At 35.2% G+C, this 24,561-nt stretch overlaps 1 protein-coding gene across 4 annotated transcripts in view; it reads left to right on the plus strand.

The window, feature by feature from the left end:
- Window positions 1-7,166: 7,166 nt before the first annotated feature.
- The window catches only part of LOC126881274 (gamma-tubulin complex component 2-like), a 109,704-nt gene continuing 92,309 nt past the window's right edge, over window positions 7,167-24,561 (plus strand). For all 4 annotated transcript variants that reach the window (XM_050645456.1, XM_050645458.1, XM_050645459.1 and 1 more), the window contains exons 1-6: window positions 7,167-7,333; window positions 7,385-7,549; window positions 10,220-10,361; window positions 10,855-11,098; window positions 22,154-22,389; window positions 22,470-22,598. In XM_050645456.1, the coding sequence (XP_050501413.1) occupies window positions 7,281-7,333; window positions 7,385-7,549; window positions 10,220-10,361; window positions 10,855-11,098; window positions 22,154-22,389; window positions 22,470-22,598 (969 nt within the window). In that variant the 5' untranslated portion in view covers window positions 7,167-7,280. The remainder of the gene's footprint in view (window positions 7,334-7,384; window positions 7,550-10,219; window positions 10,362-10,854; window positions 11,099-22,153; window positions 22,390-22,469; window positions 22,599-24,561) is intronic.

The following is a 24,561-nucleotide window of genomic DNA, read 5'->3' on the forward strand; positions in this document are numbered from 1 at the left end:
AGTTTTCCAGTATTGCTCCTTTTAGAAAAAATTTAACTTATTCCTTGATTTTATTAGGCAATAAATACTGACTGATAAATATGAACTAAATATATTCCAAAGCAGAAGCTAAAAGCAATTATAGAACATTTTTGGAAAGCGAAGAATATGTAATCAACTATTCTAAATGGGAAATAAGCCACAATTTAACTAAAAAAAAATATTTTATTAACGTTTCCTATTATAATAATAATAGCGTTTATTGTCCAACAGAATCCATTTACAGGACAAAATATTACACAAATAAAAAATTAAATTAAATATTAGTAATTCATAGGTATCGATAATATAACAAAAATTTTACAAAACTAAATTTGAACCTAAAGAAATAAATTATTAATCACCTAGGTAGATCTTGGCCATAGAAATCAGTTGCTTTAAACTGCAGTTAAATATATCGCAGTAAATACTTAAGGCATTATAATAGCTGCACATGACGAATAGAGGAGAATTTAACATAAGGTTAGTTCTAGCTTGTGTATTTCTGAACGTAATCGAATTTCTTACTGGATAAGACGGAACGTTAAAATTTATTTGTCGAAGGATATCAGGGCTGTCAATGAGATTATGTAGTAGCTTGTACAGGAATACCAGGGAGGCATTAATTCGTCTAAATTCTAATGAAACTACGTCCAAACCGCTACATAACTCATTATTGCTGATACCCCTCGTAGGATATATACCATTAATTTTATAATACAAAAATTTTAAAAATTTACGCTGAACCCGTTCTATAATTTGGATGTGTACATCATAAAACGGTGACCAAATGATAGAGGCATATTCCAGTTTACAGCGTACAAAAGTGTAAAACAGTAATTTAATGGCCTTAGTATTAGTGAGATTTCGACTATTTCTAATTATAAATCCATAAGAGTTAAGTGCTTCTCTAACCTTTATATTAACATGTTCAACAAAAGTGAGTTTGTGATCAAATATAACTTCAAGGTCTTTAATTTTAGTCAAACGTTCCAGTTCATTGCCATTAATAATATAAGGATGGTATATAGTAGACTGTTTCCTGGAATAACTAACCACCTTGCACTTATTGGCATTAAGATTCAGATGATTTTCCATACACCATTCATGTACGAGATTCAGTTCACTCTGCAGAAAATGACAATCGTTAAGGTCGCTTATCAATGAATAAATTTTTAAGTCATCAGCATAACATAAACATGGTGCAGAAATAGATTCACACAGATCGTTAATAAATAACAAGAACAATAATGGACCTAGATTAGAACCTTGTGGAACCCCTGAAGAAGCAAGGTACTTTGCCGATTTGTAACCATTGTAAGAAACAAACTGTAGCAGTCTACCCAAATGATTAACAACATTGTTAAATTGTCTAAGTCCAGTAGAGCCCGTAAAACTTAAAACTACAGAAGTTTGGAAATCAGACATATCATTATCAATGAACTTTGGAACATTAAAATCGCCTAGTAATATGGAGTTATTATATAAATAATCAAGTTGCCCTAAGCAATCGAAAAAATATTCAAAGCCAACTAAACTTAACCTATCCGGTAAATAAACAACAATTGTATAAAAATGTTTGTAACCAATCTGGCACTTGACAATGATTAGGTCAATTAATGGAAATTGAGCATCGAAAGCCGTAATATCCAATATTTCGGATTTTATGAAGTCTTTTACCGCAAGCACTACACCACCACCCTTCACCTTATCCACCACATGGAATTTTCGGTCCTATCTATATACTACATAATTATTCGGAAAGAGTTCCATGCTCGAAACATCACCGTGCAACCACGTTTCACTTAATGCTATGATGTCGAATTCACAATCACTAATGTTAGCATGAAATAATGCAACTTTGCTATTTAGACCACGTACATTTTGGTAGTAACATGTAAGTTCAACGTGTTGGGATTTACTTGATTTGGAACTGCTGGACACGTTTAGTTTAAAGAGCCATCAGTTTTCCTGACTAGAGTAGGTCTGCCCCTTACATACTTAATCGTCAAATTCTGTTCTCCATGATCTGTTCGCCGTTTCAGTTCTGTCCGAAGTTTATTCATGTATTCTCTCTGCCGAGGTGTTTTATCATCAGAGATTGAAATGGTAGAGAAAGTAGATGTGGCTAATTTATTCTTGGCACGCAAAAAGGACTTAACGTTAGCGAGCTAATAACGAGCCCTATTTGAACGTTTACCAATTCTGTGCACATGTCTTGAAGAAATCGGATTTACATTATCACCCTGTACTGTAATTAGAATCTCGTTTACTTTATTATTGTCTTCCACAGCAGAATTAGTTTCTGGCTTCTTCAATTATATCTTCCTGATGTTCGGAATGTATAGTAGTGTTAATATTAGCGATCTTTCTTTCCAACTCTTGCAATTTCGTTTCCACAAGATTGGTTAAAAATTGCTTCAATTGATCGAGCTTGTCCTAACGACATCCAATATTATTATGACAACGACATCCGATTTGGACGACGAAACGTTAATAAAATCATTTTTATTAGTTAAATTGTGGCTTATTTCCCATTTTAGAATAGCTGATTACAAAAATGCCGCAAGGAAATAGCTTCAGAACAACACGAAGAATAGTAGGTATGCATTTTTAATTTAATCAAACTAATTTTTAATTGTAAATAAAATCTTAATCATGGAATAAGAAAAATAAGTGTTGCTCCAGTTTAAAAAAATTAAATAAAATACTATAATCACTATTTTAAACAGATATAGTTATTTTAAACTAACCAATTTTACGTTGTTTCTACTTACTGTTTTTACTTTTATCGTTGATTGAAATATTATAAATCGACTCAATGTTTTAACTAACGCTTTTATTGACATTTAAATTTTGTTTTCATTTCACCCCATTTTGAACGTAAACACAGCTCTAGTCATTATACCAGAGTACCAAGTAGAATGACAAAATGAGGTGTCGTATGAAAGCTTATAACCCAAGGATCCAAGGATGGTACCTACTAAAGGTGAGAATTATTTGACTTCAACCTTCCGGTTTTAGAAATGCAACCGGAAGTACTGTTTTTTAAAGTCGCCGGAATAGTACAAGCAATATATTATTCGACGCGCCTTAGCAAGACACGAGAACAAGTACATACTTCCAGTTTCATGACTGTCTGTCAGCGAATATAACTCCTCCGTTATTAATACAGATAGAATACCAAATGAGGTGTCGAATGAAAGCTTATAATCCAATGATCGTATTAGAGAAATTTGACCTCAAATTTCCGCTTTTAGAGTTACAACTGGAAGTACCGTTTTAAAGTCACCGAAATAGTATAAACGATATATTGTTCGACATCCTTGGCAAGATGAGAAACAAATGTATAGGTATACCTATAAATGTATAGGTTAAAAAGTTCTAACCGGAAGTGCCATATAATATATAGTCCCAGAAATATAGTACATATGTGACATATCCATTGACGACATATCAATCGAAGCGTATTGAAAAGTCGAGCTTGAATCTTTAGTTCCGGTTTTGAAGTCACTTCTGTTTAAACAGTTATGACCGAAAGTTTAGTAAACATTACTCAAAATTATTGAAATCGTATATCAATCGACACAAAGTTACAGCACAGAATAGGAAACAATAATTGTTTCCTATTATGTGGTTACAACAGTAGTGTAGGAAACAGAGGTTGAACCTCGCAAAATGGACACAAGATTACGTTTTCTTAAAAAATTTCGCCCCGGAACCCCTCTTTTCATCCATTTAAAAGGGGGTAATTTGTGGTTTTTACGAAATTTAGTCCTCCCTGTACGTTTTGCAAAAAAATTATTTACGGGCAATTGCCCGTTTTTTAATTACAGGGTGTTACAATTTAAAAAAAACCCCTTTATACCATCTGAACCACCTATGCTAAAAAAAAACTTTCAGCGATTATCCATGTTCTGGTGTTATTTACAAAGTTCTATAATTCACCTCCACTTTTTTTCCGGAACCACCCAAAAAAAAAGAATTAATAAAGAAAGTGATTTTCTTGGAATCCTTTATACACTACCATGCCCTTTATATTAAAATGCTTCATATATCATTTTGTGTGCACGTTCTTATTACCCATGCATGGACAGGGCCGCCGCTAAAGCGTTGGCCGCCCGTGTGCAACTTAATATTTGCCGCCCCTTCCAACACTTTGGTCGTTTCAACATAGGTACTAGTATTTAAAGAAATGTGCAGGAGACCGTAACGCGTATGTGAATAATAACTCTGATCTCGACGTTACTTTGAGACCTGGATCCCGCGTACCAAAAAAAGTTATTACTATCTCAATGTCAATAATAATATACAGAAATGCAATCTCGCATCAATACCTATGTACATGTGTAAGTTTTGTTTACAAGACTACTAACAACATTCGGTATGCTTAATTGTTTAATAATATATTTAAATATGTAGGCCTGAATCCCGCTTACCAAAAAAATTTGATCAATAGCAAACTGAAAATTTGTTAATAAATTAACGGTGTCTAGTCGGACAAACTTTGATGTATGGGAACACTGGAACAAGGTAAGTTTTAATTGTGAAACAGGTTAAAAATTTGGAACGTCAGTCTACCAAAACGTTTCATGTCATTAAACTCTCATGCAAAAATCAGTCCGGTGTTTATCACCAACTGGGCATTTTAATGAGTGGAACAAAAAGATCATGTCAAATGACAGGAATCATGTTGGTTAGTAATAGCAGTCTGATTTTTGCGCGAGAGTTTAATGAAAGGGTAAAATCAGTTGGATGTTCTGTCCGACAAAATACATGGGACGTTTTCGTAAGCTGATGTTCCAAATTTTTAAACTGTTCCACAATCAAAAGTTCCTCTGTTCCAGTGTGTTCCCTTACATCAAAGTTGGCCCGACTAGACACTGTTAAGCTATTAACAAATTTTCAGCTTGCTATTAATCAACTTTTTTTTGGTATGCGGGATCCAGGCCTATTTGAAATACAGTAGTGTGCAAAAAGAAACAAGCGTATCTAAAATCATCAAATTCTCAACTTAGACTGAACTATAAACTATAACCCATCTATATAGGTACATAAGCATAAAGGAACAATATTATAACAGAGCAACCATATCGAGTAATAAAAAAGATTTTTTTAAACCATCGCGTAATAAAACCTTCGACTTTTATAGACTTAGATTAGAAATCGACTTTTTTATTGCTCACTGGGAGCAACTTAACAAGCTCTTATCTAAATTCTCGGAAAGTATCCTGTTGCCGTATCGTACTCTCTAAACAAATCATAAATGTTCAGAATTTGAAAAAATCGCATATGGACTATGGACTACGTAGATAAAAATATCTTACGCAAGTCCGAAAGCTGCCAGCCACTTTGAATTAAAAAGCATTACCGGAACTACTTCCCGGACAAGAGCTGCAAAAGGGCAGTTCATATAATAAATAACATTTCTGGCATTTTTGTTTAGATTGTTTGGAATACTAGAGTTTATAGAAATATTAGAGGCATTACTATTTAATTTTTTAAATTTATTTTCGTTTAAAAAAAAGTATTATCATCAGTGGCCTGCTTTTGGCCGCCCCTATAATCGGCCGCCCGTGTGCGATGCACACTTTGCACACATGGTAGCGGCGGCCCTGTGCATGGACACCAAAAGCGATTTCTTAATGCAATCTCTGTAGCAAAAAAAAATAGATAAAGGGGGGTTGAAAAAAAATTTTTTTTTGCTTTTTATTGACCCATATGGACATGCTCCATCAATAGGGTTTTTCATAAATATATATGATTATTGCAACATCACTGCGGAAACTAACCCTATCCTTGAAAATAAACTGCAGAAACTACCCCTATCCCTTAGAGAGCATGTTTTGAAGATTTTCTCATTATCTATGCGTTTTGTTTTTTTTGGTCACCTATTCATTTTATGGATAACGTACCTACATATGGAAAATAAAAGAGCATACTGTCTGCTACACATTATGACCTATGCATATTTTATTTTCTTTGCACCCTAAATAAATTTTTGATTATTTTCTTTATTAATTCTCCTTTTTTTTGGTGGTTCCGGTTCCGGGGAAAATATGGGGGTGCATTATTAAAATTTGTAAATAACACTATTAGGCACATGGATAATGAAAGTTTTTTTTACTCTAGCATAGGCGGTTATGAGATAGTATAAAAAGGGTTTTTTTTAAATGTAACACCCTGTAATTAAAAAATTTGCAATTGCCCTTAAATGAAACCTATACCAACAAATCAGCCACTTATTTGTGATTAACTGCCGTTTCTTCTTAATTTTCATTACAGTTAGGGAAAAATATTTTTTTAAAAACATATTTTTTAAAAATTTGTCAACTTTGAGGCGCCACTCCTGCTAAACGGTGGATGATAGACTTCATTTTACTATTAAGTAAATTTTTTTCAAAACGTAAAGGAAGGGCTACGTTTCGCAAAAACCACAAATTACCCCTTTAAAGGGATGAAAAGGGGGGTTCCGGGGCGAATTTTTTTAAGAAAAAGTTAGTCTCATAATAAGCACCCCTTGCTACACCAGAAAAAAAAAATAAAACCGGACTTGTGTCCATTTTGCGATGTCCAACCTCAGTTTCCTACACTGCAACTGCAGATGAACTGCAGGCAGGAAGAGTTCAAATATCGAATTCGGGTAACTTTAATATTCGATACTGCTCCCATCTATCGGGTGGATATCGCGTAAGCTGCTAATTGCAGGTGTTTAACTTCCAAAACTTTTTACTACTTCTAAAAGATGTCGCTGAACAGAAAGTTTTTCAGCTTGTAAAGTGTAGCTGAATATTAACGATATACTAACTTAAATAAGTTTATTTTGCGAACATTAATTTTTTAAATCCTTTTAAGGTGCGACAGAAAGAAATATTCTATCTATTTTTTGTATATATTTTTGCTCCTTATTATGAAGAAATAAATATCAGCAATATGGGTGCGTTCGGACGACCATAGCGGCTGGCTGCCAGCAGAAATCGGCTGAGTGGTTGCATCCAGCCGTGATAGGGAAAGCTTAGTAAATCTTGGTAAATCTCTCAGCGGCTGGCTTCCAGCGGTGACGTCTGACAGCTACTGCTGGCTCAGCTGTCCAGCCGCTGTGGTCGTCCGAACGCATCCGTCTCCATTTCATTTTGACATGATTTTGACATGATTTTGACATTGACACTGACAGCTAAAAATCGTTGTTTATAAATATTTTTGGATTTGATTTAAACTTGTGAAGGAATTGTAGAGCAAAAAAACGTATTTTTATCCAAAAAATGAGTGAATTTAAATTGCAACACATTGTGGCAGAGTTACTGAATAGTCTAGGGTACGTACGTTATAATATCAGTTGATCAATTACTTTCAATTTATGTTTTAGTGGCAAAGTAAACCCTAATAAATTAGTAGAGTATTTACAAGCACGGGAAACAACAAGTTCTGCAGGATATTCTGTAGTTATCCAGAATCATTTATCTCGTCTCTCTCAAGATAATCCCGAAGCACAAGACTTCCTTGTTAAATATAATGACCTAAAAGACAAAAAGTATGTACAGAAACACAAATTCATTTTTAAATGAATCTATTATCTATTAAATGAACATATACTTAAGAAAGAATAATGTTACTTAGTGTAAGAGCCAGTAGATGACAGTATAACTTTGCCTGGCGCATTACAGTCGAGCCCGCTTATTGGAATAGTCTTCATGCCAAGCGAAAGTATTCCTATAACAGGGATATTTTAATAACCGATCATTGGTAGCTAGTAGAAATGGTTTGACACTTCAAATTTTGATTCCTTAAAGCGGGATATTCCTATAAAACCAGTATTCTAATAAGTGGATTCGACTGTAGGTACATGGACTGTAAAAAAGTTTTGATATCTCTGCAGGAATTATAGTCCAACATTCCTCACTTTAGGTAGTAACCAAATTTAGGTTCCAAATTGTTCCCTACAATACCTACTTCTTACTCAGTCCCTATCTTTTTGTGATTTTTCTGTGTACTCTCATATAGTGAAAGTGTATTTTCCTTCTTCAGATAAGACTACTCCAGGAATGAACTTTTATGGAACTAATTCTGGAAGATGTCACAAGTCATCCAAACAGCTTGTTGTTTAAACAGTGAACTAGGAGATTCTATGTATTCATGTTTTTAAAAGTGGCAGGATTTTTTGACCTTCCAATCACAATCAGCTAAGTCTACTGTTGCCAGAGACATAGACACAACATAACAAGCAAGCAAGCAATATTGATTATAAAAAAAATAACCCAGTTGGAGCCAGGATAATTAACTCATGTAAGCAGGGGGTCCGGACAAATAATCCCCGGACAAATAATCCCGGACAAAAGATCCCCACAAATTATCCCTGGACAAAAAATCTCCGGACAAAAAATCCCTGGACAAATAATCCCCAGACAAAAAATCCCGGACAAATAATCACCACAAATTTTTTTGGACAAAATATACCCACAAAAAATCTCGGGCAAAAACCCAAGAAATATTTGCTGCCGAATAATTCTCTAAAAGTTTTCCCGAGATTTTAACAAATTTCGAATTCCAATTCCATGCTTAAAACTTCAAATTTTACATGACAAAAGAGTGTGAGTGTTTTGATAACACGCGATTACAATTACATACATTTTACTGAAGACCGTTCACATGCTAACACGTGTTTTAGGTCATTAAAATGCGCGTTGGCATGTGAACGGTCTCAAGTAAAATGTATGTATGTAGTTGTAATCGTGCGTTATCAAAATGCGCGTTAAGCGTCTGTCATAAAAACGGGGCCGTAGCTCATTCCCCATATTTTCCACGATTTTTGAAAAAACTCACACTTTTTTGTTATGTATAATTTAAAGTTCTCGGCATGAAATTGGAATTCGAAATTCGTTAAAATTTTAGGAAAGCTTTTAGAGAACTTTTTGACAGCAAATATTTCTTGGGGATTTTTTGTCCGGGATTTTTTGTGGGGATATTTTGTCCAAAAAAATTTGTGGGGATTATTTGTCCGGGATTTATTGTCCAGGGATTTTTTGTCCGGGGTTTATTTGTCCTAGCTTAGTAAGCAGGAATCACTCCAATAGCACTCTGATGTGCTATAGGGGCTGTCCATCAGCAAAGTGCTTGTTCCTGCTATCTCTAGTGACTTATCTTCAATCTCTGTTGCTTGCTCGGACTCAAGTCCCTGCTAGGGTTACATCCAGTTCAGTGACTCTGCACTCGAGGATGTGGGCCCCCTTGCCCACTTTTGGATTTTGTTAGTTTTTTTTTTTGTGGCTTATTGTTAGTGTTGCTATAGTATGTGCTATAGGGGCTCTCCATCAGCAAAGTGCTTATTCCTGCTATCTCTAGTGACTTATCTTCAATCTCTGTTGCTTGCTCGGACCCAAGTCCCTGCTATGGGTTACATCCAGTTCAGTGACTCTGTACTCGAGGATGTGGGCCCCCTTGCCCACTTTTGGATTTTGTTAGTTTTTTTTTGTGGCTTATTGTTAGTGTTTTATAGATTTTTTTTAAGTCATAGCCATTTTTTGAGTTTTTTGAGGAATATCTGAAGCGTATAAAATCAACATTAATAAATACAATGGGATGCCAAGGGTGAGCTTGTTGTCTTCTTTTGATAGAGCTACAAATATCTAGCTTTTATTATATATTTACTAATATTTTCTGTTTGGGTCTAACACAACACAACCCTGTTCCCCTGTGTTTACTTTTTTTGAGGTATTGCTCTCCAGTATAACCCTCTTTTGCCAGTGTTATAAATTTAAGAAAGATGTAAATTATTTTCAGAAATTCATCTAGTTGAAAATTCTATCCTTTTCATGAGTTCCGTGGAGATATGCATTTAAAAGAGTCAAACTGAGATAGGAAATTTTGTAGTTTCATTTTGTGTTTATTGATATCTTGTATTGTTTGCTTGCAAACATCATAGATTTATAATAACAATGAGATACTTTCACCATTTTTACTTCTGTTTAAAATCTACTGTTGTTCATGCATTAAAACATTTCTCTTACATTTAACACTAGTTGTCATTTTGAAAACAAAGGCACAAAAATGCAATTTTAATAATGGGAAATCATAGCATGAATAACTTCAAGCACAAATAATCAAGGTTTAAAACATTACTCTTACATTAATCTTTAAAACACTGGTTCATTCGCTTATACATTTTTTTTATAATTGAGTATTGATTGTATTTTTACAATTTTAGTGTTGATTCCTTAGATGCTTTTGTGCAATTATTGGATCAAATTTCACAAGATCGTAGTTTAAAGGAGCTTTTGTTAAAAAGCAATAGACCTTCAATGTCTCCCTCTACTACCACAGAACTAACTAAAGATAATTTGCCCCAGGTAAGAATAAAGGATACCAAGTTTAAAGACTGTTTAGTATTATAGTCACCGGCACAAAATTCCGCCACCTAAAATTTTTGATTAAGTTTCACAATTTATAGCTTTAGTTGTATTTTCTCCTAACTTTAAAAAAATTCTGTGGAAAAATTATAGGACTGATTTTGTTACATACTCCTTTTATATTATCCTGGAGGTACATAATAAAGTTGTCAAACTTAATCAAAAATTTTGGGGGGTGGAATTTTGTGCCAGTGAGTGTATTTTATTTATATGGGATTGATCCATGAAAAAATGGTGTAATGAAAATTACATTTCTCATACAAACTATTGTTTGACGTTTCAATTTCTACTACGGAAATCGTCCTCAGAAAATTAGAAAGAAAATTAGGTTCGAAAGTAGTTTTCAATATTCATACCTATATAAATTTTAATCAAAATTTCTTATCTAATAAATAAATTAGCCTGTTAAATTTTTTCTTTTTAAACTTTTCAGATCAAAAATCGTTTAAAAAAAGCTGTTACCAAAAAAACAACAAAGGATGATTCTATAAAATCAATTTTAAACACTTCACCAACAGTTCCGTTAGCGAATACTCCCACAGTAGTTTCTTGGGTTCAGAGGCGTCCACACATGACTTGCGATTTTTCACCCAATTTTTCTCATCAGTCCATACCAACAGTACCTGTGGTATCACAAGAAAACGTCCTTATTGAAGATTTACTGAATGTCTTGATTGGTAAATATATTTTTTGTTTTTGTGATTTCTGAAGGCCTCTAGTTTGACTATTTGGGTTATGAAGAGCAATTCGAAGGGTTTTACAAAGATACAGGAAGCACAATCCTATCAGGAATCATCAGAATGGTTACCAACAGTAAAAAAAACTTACGAGAATAAAGTTGACTAACATCTCAGTCCAACATTTACTGATAACAGTCCTGAATTTGGTACTAGATCATTCAGATTGGATATTGAAGTGATGAAGGTTTGTTTTGTCTCTGACAAAATCAGTATATATCTTTATGACAATGGATGAAGGAAAAAGTGCAGGAGACAAGGTGAAAGGGCTATACAGGGTGATTGATTAGTGGGGTGTAGCTCCGTAGATCCGTTATAGTAATAGATAACAATAACAGTTAATAACAAAAATTGTAGCCAACTTTGAGCTTCACATTGCAAAATTAATTAGAATGTTACAGGGTGTTGATAACATAGTGGCAGACTAAACTTATGTTTTTTTAAATGGAACACCCTGTATTTTATTTCACATTAGATCTTCTTGACTTCTCCATTACAAAAATATAAAGGTTTGTTATGTTATACATGGTACTTACAAAGTTATAACCAATTTTATATGAAAATCGTAACTACGTTAAACTCACTGTATATGTACATAAAAATGAACACAAAAGCAATGAATTATTGATGCTATATTTTTTTATTTGTTGTCAAAATTTTCATAAATGATTGATATTGCTAATTTTCTTTATATTGAATACGGGGTGAGTCAAAACGCAAGTACATTATTTTTCTCAGTAATTTTTTATTTACATTAAAGAAAAGTACCATTACCATACTTTAATTTCTATATAACATTCCCTATGTCTAAATTTATTAGTTTTCGAGATATTTTTATTTTTTAGAGCAAATTATTAATTACGGGTCTAAATCTTTCCAAATTTTAAGTAAGCCATTACTGAATTGTCTAAAACTGATAATTTACGATTACTTATTATCAATCTGGTAATAAATGTAACAATGTAGCAAATAAAATGAAAAATAATTTATTAGTAATAAATTTTACAAAAAAAACACAACCACAACATAAAACATTTTTGAAACAATTAAAAACTACTTTTTACGTAAGTATAACAAATAAAGAAAGAAAAATAATTCATTAAGTAGTCATAAGTTTTACAAAAAAAAAACACAAAAATACAAAATACAACATTTTGTGAAAACAATTAAAAACTACTTTTGTATGTAAATGTAACAAAAATAAGGAACGAAAAATAATTTATCGGTAAAAAATTTTACAAAAAAAACCATGAACACAAAATACAACATTTTTGAAAAAATTGAAAGCTAATTTTAATAAAATATTTTAAATATTTAATTACATAAGTTGTTCAAAATGACCTCCTAACACATTTATGCATGCCTAAAAACGGTCATTGAATGAGTTACTTACGCTACGAACGATTTGTAAATTAACACTTCGAAATTGTATTCTATTTTTCATCTCATCTCTCGTTGTTGAAGGCATTTTATAACCTTCATTCTTAAAGTAACCCCAAAAAAACAGTCCAGTTTATTAAATTCTGGTAATCTGGGTGCCCACGCTACTGGTCCATTGAAAAATGAAAATATCTCGAAAACTAATAAATTTAGACATAGGGAATGCTGTATACAAATTAAAGTAAGGTAATGGTACTTTTCAATAGTGATATAAAATACATGGTGTTCCATTTAAAATTACTGAGAAAATAATGTACTTGCGTTTTAACTCACTGTATTAGATATAAAGAAAATTAGGAATATCAATCATTTTTAAAAAATTTGACAATAAATAAAAAAATATGATATCAATAAACCGTGGCCGTTGTGCTTATTTTTATTTATACAGGGAGTTGAACTTTATACGATTTTCATATAAAATTGGTTATAACTTTGTAAATACCCTGTATAACATACCAAACCTTTATATTTTTGTGATGAAGAAGTTAACAGGATTTCGAATATAAAATAAAATAGAGGGTGTTCCATTAAAAAAAAACATAAGTTTGGTCTGCCACTATGCATCGAACACCCTGTAACATTCTAACTAATTTTGTAGTGTGAAGCTCAAAGTTGGCTACAATGTTTGTTATTAACTTTTATCGCTATCTACACTCTGGGCCAAAATTAACTGGCCACCTTAAAAATGGGTCATTTTTGATGTCTTATATCTCCTAAACCTGTTGTCCGATTTAAGTGATTTTTTTAAATATGTTATAGCCTTATTCCTTGACAATATCTTTATAATAATATTGTTGCTAAACAGGTAAATTTTCATTGTATACCGGGTGTACGAATCAAACTGTGTTTTTTTCTGAAAGTTTGCATCACCCTGTGGAATATTCTAGCATTTGTAGGATACTGAAATTAAAACCTAACTATAGCCTCATGCTTTCTTAACATTTTGTTTTTTGATTGATTCTCTTATGTTGGATAATAAAAAAGTTAGGTGCTTTAACAACTAGGCATGTTTTTTATCAATACAGGGTGTTTTTAAAAAAAATTGGCAAAGTTTAAGGGGTAATTCTGCATGAAAAAATAATGAGAGTTTGCTTTATAAACTTATGTTCGCAAATGCTTCGTTTCCGAGATACGGGATGTTAAATTTTTTAAAACTTTAAAAAGGGTAAACGCTGTAATTGGCTGTATATCTTCGATAAAGTACAGCCACATGTGAACTTTAAAATCTTAAGACATCGACTTAATGCCGACTACTTTTTAATATATTGTAGCGTGATTAGTGTAATTACTTCTAATTACAATAAAACTAGCGGTTCGTAATTTATATACGACTTTATTTATATAAGTTACAGACGAATTTATCTTATACACTAAAACTTATTTACAAAATATGCCCGTATTTATACCCAGTTGTTATTCTGGAACAATCGACTCCCATCTCGAGCTATCGGCTTGTTCCGCCTACGTGACGTACCTTCCAGAATTCTCCGGCGAGGCCTAGCACATCCGATTACGTCATTCTCGAGGTGTTTACTGTTATACGGGGATCGGCCAAGATTTCTCTTCCGCTACACTGCTCCCCTCTTAAGATCTGAGCGTCTCGATCAGCAACTCTAAATGAAGGCCCAGGATGGCGGAATCTACACGACTCTCCAGCTCTGCATACACCCTTCAAGAAGAAATAACAGTCTACTGTCTTTGAAGGGTACGACATCTTCGGGTTCATGCAACACACAGTGATTTGTACACCAGTTCCTCTGAAGACCACTTCAAGCATGCTTCTCACAATCTTCCAATCCAGATTTTCTACTGCATGGCCTATTTTTGGTAAAGCCAAATTTTTGATGTCATAATTACACACGATTTTCTTCAAATTAGTTAGAGCACGCCATATGTTCTCGTAGCTTGGCGTGTCCGTATAAGACTTTCTGGTCACCATATACAGCAAAGATCGAGGACCATTTTCCAATCGCAGTACTCTTCCAATTTTAGGCTGCTGATTTCTTAACTCGTCCAGGCGGCCGAACTTTCTATTGAATACGGACGATATTCCTTTAGTCATCTCGAGGTCTTGGGCAACACAGTGGGCCAGAGAGACGTTTTCTGGAACACCAAACAGATCTTGCTGAACTTCTGTGGTCACGCCGAATCTAGCACTCTTTCTCGCTGCGTAATTTGACATAAATTGATTAAAACTTGGCTGTGCGACATCTTTCATCTCCTGTTGGAGGACTCGTGCTTCTTCTGTTTCATTTGAGCCAGCATATGGTGCAAGACGATTTATGTGAATAACTTTTGGTTTACTGTTTGGCAACTTCTTAATTCTATATATTACGTCATTTATTTTCTTCTTAACTTCATATGGACCTTCCCATTGTCTTTGCAGTTTAGGACATAAGCCTCGACGACGTTGCGGATTATAAAGCCAGACAAGATCACCTACTTCGAAGCTTTCATTCTTGCATCGAGAATCATATTGATCTTTCATTCTGTCACTGGCTATCTGGATGTGTTGTCGGGCAAGTTCATGAATGTTGTTCATTCGTAATTTCAGGCGGTCAACGTAGTCTTCGCCTGCAACATGTTCCTCGGAAGGTCCGCAGCCAAACTCTAGGTCGCAGGGTAACCGAACTTCACGACCCAACATCAGGCAGGTTGGTGTTTGACCTGTAGTTTCATTTACGGCCGAGCGGTAGGCCATCAGGAATAAATGAATGTGTTGGTCCCAATCTCGCTGATGTTCAGATACAACTTTGGACAAGTGTTTACCCATCGTTCGGTTCATCCTCTCGACCATCCCATCTGATTGAGGATGCAGGGGTGTTGTTCTGGTCTTATTGGCACCAATCAATTTACAAACGTTTTGGAAAAGAGCTGACTCAAAGTTTCGCCCTTGGTCGGAGTGGATCTCCAAGGGAACACCAAATCGGCTAAAGAATTCTTTAACAAGTACCTCTGCAACGGTAGCAGCTTCTTGATTTGGTAATGCATAGGCCTCAGTCCATTTTGTAAAATAATCCATGGCTACCAGGATGTATTTATTTCCAGCATCGGTTTCTGGAAATGGACCTGCAATGTCGATAGCTACTCTTTCCATAGGACTTCCAACATTGTACTGTCTCATGGGTGCTCTCTTTTTACCAACCGGACCATTACCGGATGCACACAGTTCACATTTTCGGCACCATCTTCTTACATCATCTTTACAGTTCACCCAATAGAACCGTTCTCGAACCTTTTGCAGAGTCTTCGTAATACCAAAGTGTCCACCTGATGTACCGTCATGCAACTGACGCAATACTTCTGACACTTTACTTTTAGGTACAATTAACTGAAGCTTAGATTCTGTACCATCATCGTTCTCAAAGGTTCTGTACAGAAGATCATCTTTTAGTACCAGACAATTCCATTGGCTCCAGTAGGCCTTGACTTCTGGACTACATGCACTAATGTTCTGCCAACTAGGTCTTTCACCTTGCCGCATCCAATCCAATACTCTTTTTATACATGGATCATCTTCTTGGGCGTTTTGTAACTGTTGGGGCTGCCATTGCTCATTAACTACGGTGGTTCGTCTCACGGGGCAAAATCGTTCCTCTAATTTGGCACAGTGATTACAATTTGCACTGCATGGTCGTCTCGAAAGGGCATCAGCATTTGAATGAACTCTTCCGGCCCTGTGTTCTATCTCATAATCATATTCTTGCAGTCGTTCTAACCATCTTGCCATCTGGCCCTCTGGATTACGGAATTGTATGAGCCATTTTAGAGCAGCGTGATCTGTTCGAAGAAGGAACTTTCTGCCGTACAAGTATTTATGGAAATGTTCGCAAGCCTTCACTACACCCAGCAGTTCTCTTCTGGTAACGCAATAGTTTCTTTCTGGTTTCGACAGGACTTTGCTGAAATAAGCGATGACTTTTTCCTGTCCATCCTGGATTTGTGAGAGAACAGCTCCTATGGCACTGTTGCTAGCATCGGTATCCAAAACAAATTTTCCTGCCTGTCCCGGGTAGCTTAATATCGGTGCACTGACCAGAGCCCTTTGTAGTTGTTCGAAAGCTTTTTGACACTCCTCACTCCATGTATATTCTTTGCCCTCCTCCGTCAACTTTGTTAGGGGCTTGGAGATATTGGCAAATCCTTTGACAAATCGTCGGTAATATGTACATAGGCCAAGGAAACTTCTAATTTCATGTTTATCTTTTGGTACTGGCCAATCTTTAATTGCTTCAATCTTTTCAGGATCAGCTGTTACACCATTACTCGATACAATATGTCCCAAATACTTAACTTCTCGTCGAAACATGTGACATTTCTTCGGACTTAACTTCAAGTTCGCTGCCCTCAATCGTTGAAAGACTTCTATTAGATTCTTGGCATGTTCATCAAAGGACCTTCCAACCACAATTACATCATCCAAGTAAACCAGGCATGTTTTCCATGTTAGACCTCTTAAAACTGCCTCCATTAATCTTTCAAATGTGGCAGGGGCATTACATAAACCAAACGGCATAGCCGTAAACTGCCAAAGCCCTGATCCTATCGAAAATGCGGTTTTCTCCCGATCGGCTGGCTCCATGTCTACTTGCCAATATCCACTTTTTAAATCGAGTGTGGAAAACCAACGAGAACCGGAGAGAGTATCCAATGTATCGTCTATTCTGGGCAAAGGATAACTATCTTTTTTTGTTACCGCATTGAGCTGGCGGTAGTCGATACAAAAACGCGTTGAACCATCTTTCTTCTTTACCAGAACTACTGGTGATGTCCATGGACTGTTCGATGGTTCAATTACCCCTTGTTTGTCCATATCCTTGATAATCTCTTCGGCTTCATCTCTTTTCGCGAATGGAAGTCGTCTAGGCCGTTGTCTGATTGGCTGAGCGTCTCCGGTATTTATTTTATGCGTCACTATGCTTGTTTTTCCCTTATCCTTCGTGTCAATAGCAAAAACATCTTGATACTCTATCAGCATAGACGTCACTTTTTCCGTTCGTTCATGATCAAGATCTTGGCATCTTTCAATGATCATCTCAACAAGCTCCTTTGGATACTTCGCCTTCGATGATTTCTCATTGGTATTCACAGAGCAAATTGAAGCCACGGGAACACACTGCCCGATCAAAGCTCCTCTACTTAACTTGATAGCAGTTTCCCTTAAATTCATAACTCTTACAGGGATCACATCTCGAACTTTTACCAAAGTTTTCGCCGTTAGGAACTCGACATTATCCACATCTTCGACCATCCTTAAACTTCCCTCTCGGCAGTGTCCATCAAGCATGGTCATCAGAATTTTCTCACTATTACCGGGTATGGTTACGTCGCATGTAGTAAGTAAGCGGATGACATCTTCTTTGTCGTCGTGAAAGGGCAACTCTTCACCATTGATCTTGAGAACTCCATTTTGAACATCCAATATTGCCCCCACTTTCCTTAGTACGTCCATCCCCAATATGAATTCGTCGGAGATCTCGGCAATTAATACTTGATGTTCAACTGTGGTCTGGCCAATGGATACTGACATATTAGCCTCGCCATATGTATTAATTAGCTGACCAGTCGCTGTTCTAAGCTTTACTGTTGCAGGTGATAATTTATTATGGTCTCGTACTACATCTGGACGTGCGATAGTTCTCGTTGCACCTGTATCCACCAAAAATGATCTACATCTATTACTGATACGACCTTCGATGTATAAGTTGTGGATTCCACCGGAGGACGTGAGGTTGACAGTTACTAAGGGGGCTCTAGTTCTCGAGGTCGGCAGTTGCCCCTTGGTGTCGACCCGCTCTAGTTTTCCGACGGCTGTACGATCTTCTTACAATTACGACGAATGTGGCCTACGTCTCCACAATTCCAACATCTAGGCTCGCGTCTCTTTGGCATCTGATTACTTAATACTCTCCGTATCATTTCCTCCAGACGTTCATCGTTGTGTTCGTCACTTTCTTCAATGGTTCTTACTCTATGGCCTCGTGAAGTTTGACTAGCCGTTTCATGTTCCAATGCAATAGCAAGTGCTTCATCTAAAACTTTCGGCCTTGCTAGTCGTAAAGCTTTCTGTAGTTCATTATCTTTCAGCCCATTGACGAAGGTATCTACTGCAATTTCTTCTAAAACGCTGTCTGGCACCTCTGGATAAGCCAACCGCACCACACGAGCCACATCTGCTTCAAATTCTTGCAGATTTTCACTTGCTCGTTGACTTCTACTTCGCAGTTGTGCTTTGTATACTTGTTGTAGATGGGCATCTCCATAGCGTTTTTCTAGACGAGTGAACAAGGTCTGGTAACAATTTTCTTGACCCTTAGGAATTGATCTTAATATATCTGCAGCATCACCTCGCAAAGCAGCAGTCAAGGAAACAGCCTTTTCCTGTTCGGTCCAATGATTGGCGGTCGCAATAGCTTCAAATTGTCTAAGATATATGGACCAAGAGGACTTTCCATCGAATGGTGGTAATTTGAATCTCATATTATGCGACGTTTCGTCTCTCGGTAGTTCATCTTTCACTACAGGATCTAAAGCTACTGCATTAACTGACGGTTGCACTTTTGTATCGGTTATCATGCTCTCTAATTCTTTGATCTTCTCTTCTACGGCCAAAACTACTGCATTAACTGAAGGTAGAACTTTCGTATTGGTTACCATAGTCTCTAGTTGTTTGATCTTCTCTTCTAACATTTCTTTATTGTCGTCTACACTTTTCTGTATCTTATCGAATGTTCTAGAAACTTCTTCAAATTTCTCATTGTTCTGTTTACAAACTTCTTCAAGTTTTTCGTTGTTTTGCCTACAGACCTCTTTAAAAGTTTCTTCAATCTTTTGAGAAGTCTCGTCGAATCTTTTAGCAACGTTTTCGAATTTCTCGTCGCTTTTTCTACTAACTTCTTCAAGTTTCTCGTTGTTCTGTCTACTAACTTCTTTAATTACTTGAGAAACACTTTCAAATTTCGATAAGATCGCTTGTTCTGCTGTCTGGAAGTGGAACGTCTTTGGGTCCTCTCCATTCTTCTTGAGGACCTCGTCGAGTCGTGCTTTCAGGACTTTCTTGGACCCACTGGCATCTTGCTCGTACTCTTCTAATTGTTCACGGAGCTGTTTTAGCGAGAGTTCTTCTAGCAACATCTTTAGTCGGCACACACGTACTTTTCACAATGTCTTTTAAGTCTTTCCGAATACCGAACAATCAACGCACTCCGGTTATTCCCGACGAATAAAGTTCAAAAGTCTTTTAAAGTCTCTCTGTAATTCACTTATTTATATCGCACTAAGTTTACCGAACACCGACACCAACTGTAGCGTGATTAGTGTAATTACTTCTAATTACAATAAAACTAGCGGTTCGTAATTTATATACGACTTTATTTATATAAGTTACAGACGAATTTATCTTATACACTAAAACTTATTTACAAAATATGCCCGTATTTATACCCAGTTGTTATTCTGGAACAATCGACTCCCATCTCGAGCTATCGGCTTGTTCCGCCTACGTGACGTACCTTCCAGAATTCTCCGGCGAGGCCTAGCACATCCGATTACGTCATTCTCGAGGTGTTTACTGTTATACGGGGATCGGCCAAGATTTCTCTTCCGCTACAATATAATGTAACAATAATGTAATTTAGAGGTTTTTACACCTATTGAAGTGACTAGTTACAATTACTTGTACACTGGACGTAAGTATCCACATTTTCTATTTTTTCAACTGTCAAAATTTCACCCTTTTGCTTTTTAATTTAATTATTAACTTATTTCCAGGTTTACACTGATGATGGTCAGTTTGATCGAAAACGTTTTGTACATTTTCCACTCCCTCGTGGATAAATTTTAAGAATTTTAATAAATTCATATACCTATATACAACATAAGTTACTTCATTCCACGTTGTTGAATTTTTTCTTACAAACTGACGATTTATTTATTGCTCTAAAACCGGTTGAGATATGCAAATAAAATTTGTTAGGTTTTAAGTGGTAGGTATTGCGCATGTTTTGACATACAATTGAGAATTTTATATAACATATCCGCTAAGAGGGTTGACATGGAGGGGATAGGACATCTCGACGAGCTTCTCATGGTGGCGAAAATTGTAAGCCGTCCCACTGGCAGCGTTGCCAGAGTTGGTACAATTCTATCAATTTGCGCGCCAATGGTGAATATTAAATGCTTAATTGTATGCCAAAAAATGTAATTTAACTACGTCTTTAAACCCACCAAATTGCATTTGCATATCTCAACCGGTTTTAAAACAATAAATAAATCGTCAGTTTGTCAGAAAAATTTCAACATCCCCTATCTCGGAAACGAAGCATTTGCGGACATAAGTTAATAAAGCAAACTGTCATTATTTTTTCATGCAGAATTACCCCTTAAACTTTGCCAAAATTTTAGAAAAAAAAACACCCTGTATAGATAAAAAACATGTCTAGTTGTTAAAGCACCTAACTTTTTTATTATCCAACATAAGTGAATCAATCACAAAACAAAATGTCAGGCTATAGTTGGGTTTTAATTTCAGTATCCTACAAATGCTAGAATATTCCACAGGGCGATGCAAACTTTAAGGAAAAAACACAGTTTGATTCGTACACCCGGTATACAATGAAAATTTACCTGTTTAGCAACAATATTATTATAACGATATTGTCAAGGAATAAGGCTATACCGTGGAAAAAAATCACTTAAATTGGACAAAAGGTTTAGGAGATATAAGACATAAAAAATGACCCATTTTTAAGGTGGTCTGTTAATTTTGGCCCAGAGTGTATTATTATAACCGATCTACGGAGCTTTACCCCACTTATCAATCACCCTGTAGAGTGTTGCAAAACGGCTTAATTGGAAAAGTCGATTTTTTAGGTTATGGAGTGGCCAGCAAACACTCCATACCTAAGCCCAATTTAGCAATTATACTAGGAGCTAAAACGAAAATTACGATCTAAGATTCCTGTCCTAACATCAATCACACAGTTAAATATTGCGTTAGCACAGAATAAATAACTATACAGAAGCGAAACTCCTGCCGAAAACGGTAACATAATTTTCATGCGCATGCGTCACGTAACTGGTGCAACCTCACTTTTGCGACTGACGTGACAGTTGTTGTTAAATTTTATATTTATATATGTTTTATTTTATATTTTATGTATATTTTATAGTTAAATTTTATATTTCATATTTAATTAATAACTACTTGTCAAAAATATTACCTAATTTGGAATTGTCTATTCCTTAGAACATCAAGTTCTATTCTGTAACTGGTGCACAAGGTCAAATATTTCGGTACCAACAAAATCAATGGAAACGACAGTCAGATTCGCTTCTATATGGTTATTATTCTGTGGCGTTAGTATAAGAGTGGCACAGCATCCTACAAGAAACAATACAGAAATTAATTTTATACCTAATCATACACAAGCTGTTATTGAATTGATAATTAATATGCACAATTGATTGACGATTAACATGATATGTACTTTGATAAATCGTTGTATCAAATTAGTGCATTGTATCTTTTCGTTTTAGTATGTTCATAAATTTTAGGTTTACCGGGATGCTACATAGAACCTGAAGAATTGAGAGATGTTTATGGTCCAAGAACTTTTAGGATTAATGATAATGTGCCGCTATCTTTAAGAGAACTTATTAAACAGATATTACCACTGGCCAGCCATTATTCTATAATACAGAGGTTTACAGAAGAAAAGATGAGGTTTGAATTCGGACAAGTTAACAATGCCTTGGCTGAAGCCATGCAGAATATTATTAAAGAGCATATGGTAAGCGATTTTTTTCCTATACCACCTGACCATCATTTTCCTGATTACCAGGAAAATATATTATCTTTTCTTGATTTCAGTTATTTACAATCCAATTGGAAAGTGAATTTCGATCGAAGAATCTAACTATACAGAAACTATGGTTTTACGTCCAGAGGAATATGCAGAGCTTAGGAATTGCTGCAAACTTAGCATCATCAATAAGTAAGGTAAATATCAGAACTATTAACTTTATGACTCAATCAGTCGTGTGATGGATGACCGAAGTTATTCTTTAACGTTTGAGTTAAAGTTAAGATAACTCTCAGGAATAACGATGCCCATAACTATTTAGGTAAAATTCGGTGTGATGTATCGGTCAGAGTTATGAGATAGTTATTTGATCAACGTTATTTTAGAAATAAGGTTTGAGGAAAAAAGGTTGAAGTAACAAAGAGAACCTTATGTAGAAATAGTACAAGTTGGAGTGAGCGCGAGAGATAGTTCGGAACATAGTAGATGACCGTGAAAGTAAATCCCCATCGTCGGCCACCGTCGATGACCGAACAGCAAACAGCTGTTCGGGTTCGGTGTTGTTTCAAACAGTAGATAGAAACAGGGTTGCCAGATTGGTGTATCTTTCCACAATTTTGGGGTAATTTGAAAGCGTGGAAATTTTTGTAAGCAGAAATTGTAGTGGGATTTTTTGGGGGCGGAAAATTATGGAGTATTTTAAGGGGTCATGGTAAATTAAATTTGCGAATATACATAGAACTGCGTATATTATACCTTTGATTATACTCCCATAAAATGAAGACCATAGGAACTATTAATTATTTCCAGGGCCCTCGTTGATAAGTAGTATAATTTTGGTGTCTTCATTTGACTACTAATTTATTAAAATGCGGCAAAAATTTAAATGTGGGGTATTTGAGCTTCAATTTGAGGGAATTTCAGTTTCTAAGTGGGGGATTTATAAAATATCATCTGGCAACTCTGGATAGAAAGCTAAGTAGATACTTAAAATAAAATTTCAACTTGTATCTCTCGATTTGATTTTTGTATCATTTTTAAAATTGTATTACCCTTCTATTCTTATTTATTAAATTATTAGCTTCTAAATTCACTTGATTTCTGTCTAAAAACAAGTCAAAAGATGAACCTAACCTTACATATCCTTACATAACTACAAAGTTATCTCATAACTGCACCTTTAACGTCGCGTTATAAAGTGATAGTTGATACATCAGATAACTCAAGAACTGTCAAGAAATAACGCAAGTAGTTAAGTTAAGTATGATACATCACACCAATTCGAGGATTATAACATAACTACAGGATAACTTTACGTTAACGATATCTTCGGTCATCCATCACACCGCTGAATGCTTATTAGTTTCATATTATTTTTATATCATAAAGTTATTCCAACGGATCTTTGCACATCAAGTTAAGAATAGAACATTGCGGAGATAGGGCCACGTATTGCTAATGAACGATAGAAGCGCGGTGATGCCACGACGAAGACAAGCAAGATTCAGGGTTGTATTTGTATTTTCCCTATAGGCTTTCCTATAGCGCTTCGTACGTAAACATACGACTGGAAGTAAACTAAATGCGATTGCATTTTTTTTACTAGAGTGCGCGGGGTATGATAATCAGTAAATAAAAATCACAAATCGGTAGAATTATCGGCCTATCGTGCAAATAATAAAGTGACAACCTTCCATAGATTTATCAATCCGCCAATGAACAAGCCTGGATTGCTTATAAAGTGAAAGAAGAAGAAGACTAAGAAGAAAAAATATAACTTTGATACGTCTTAATTTATTGGGACACACTATTTATTTCAAAATAATTTTAAAATGTAGCTTTTATCAACTTACAAACTAATAATTTAAAAAAAAATTCAAATTTTTTACTCTTTCGCTGTAATCTTCCGTTCCTTTAGTGGTGACTCAGCCTGTATACAAGGAAAAATTTTTATGTAAGTAATTATTGTTATTATTTACCTGAAAATAAAATTAAAGCTTTTTAATCTTTTAGTTACATATTATCTAAAGTTTTCATACGCCTGTAATGTTAAGCAATAGTAAAATTTAACATTTTTATCAGACCATAATAATTCCATATCTATATCTGTCAAAGAAACAAGTATTTATAATGCATTATTTTGTATTCAACTATACGTAT

Source organism: Diabrotica virgifera, chromosome 3, assembly GCF_917563875.1.
Source record: "Diabrotica virgifera virgifera chromosome 3, PGI_DIABVI_V3a".
NCBI classification, from domain to species: domain Eukaryota; kingdom Metazoa; phylum Arthropoda; class Insecta; order Coleoptera; family Chrysomelidae; genus Diabrotica; species Diabrotica virgifera.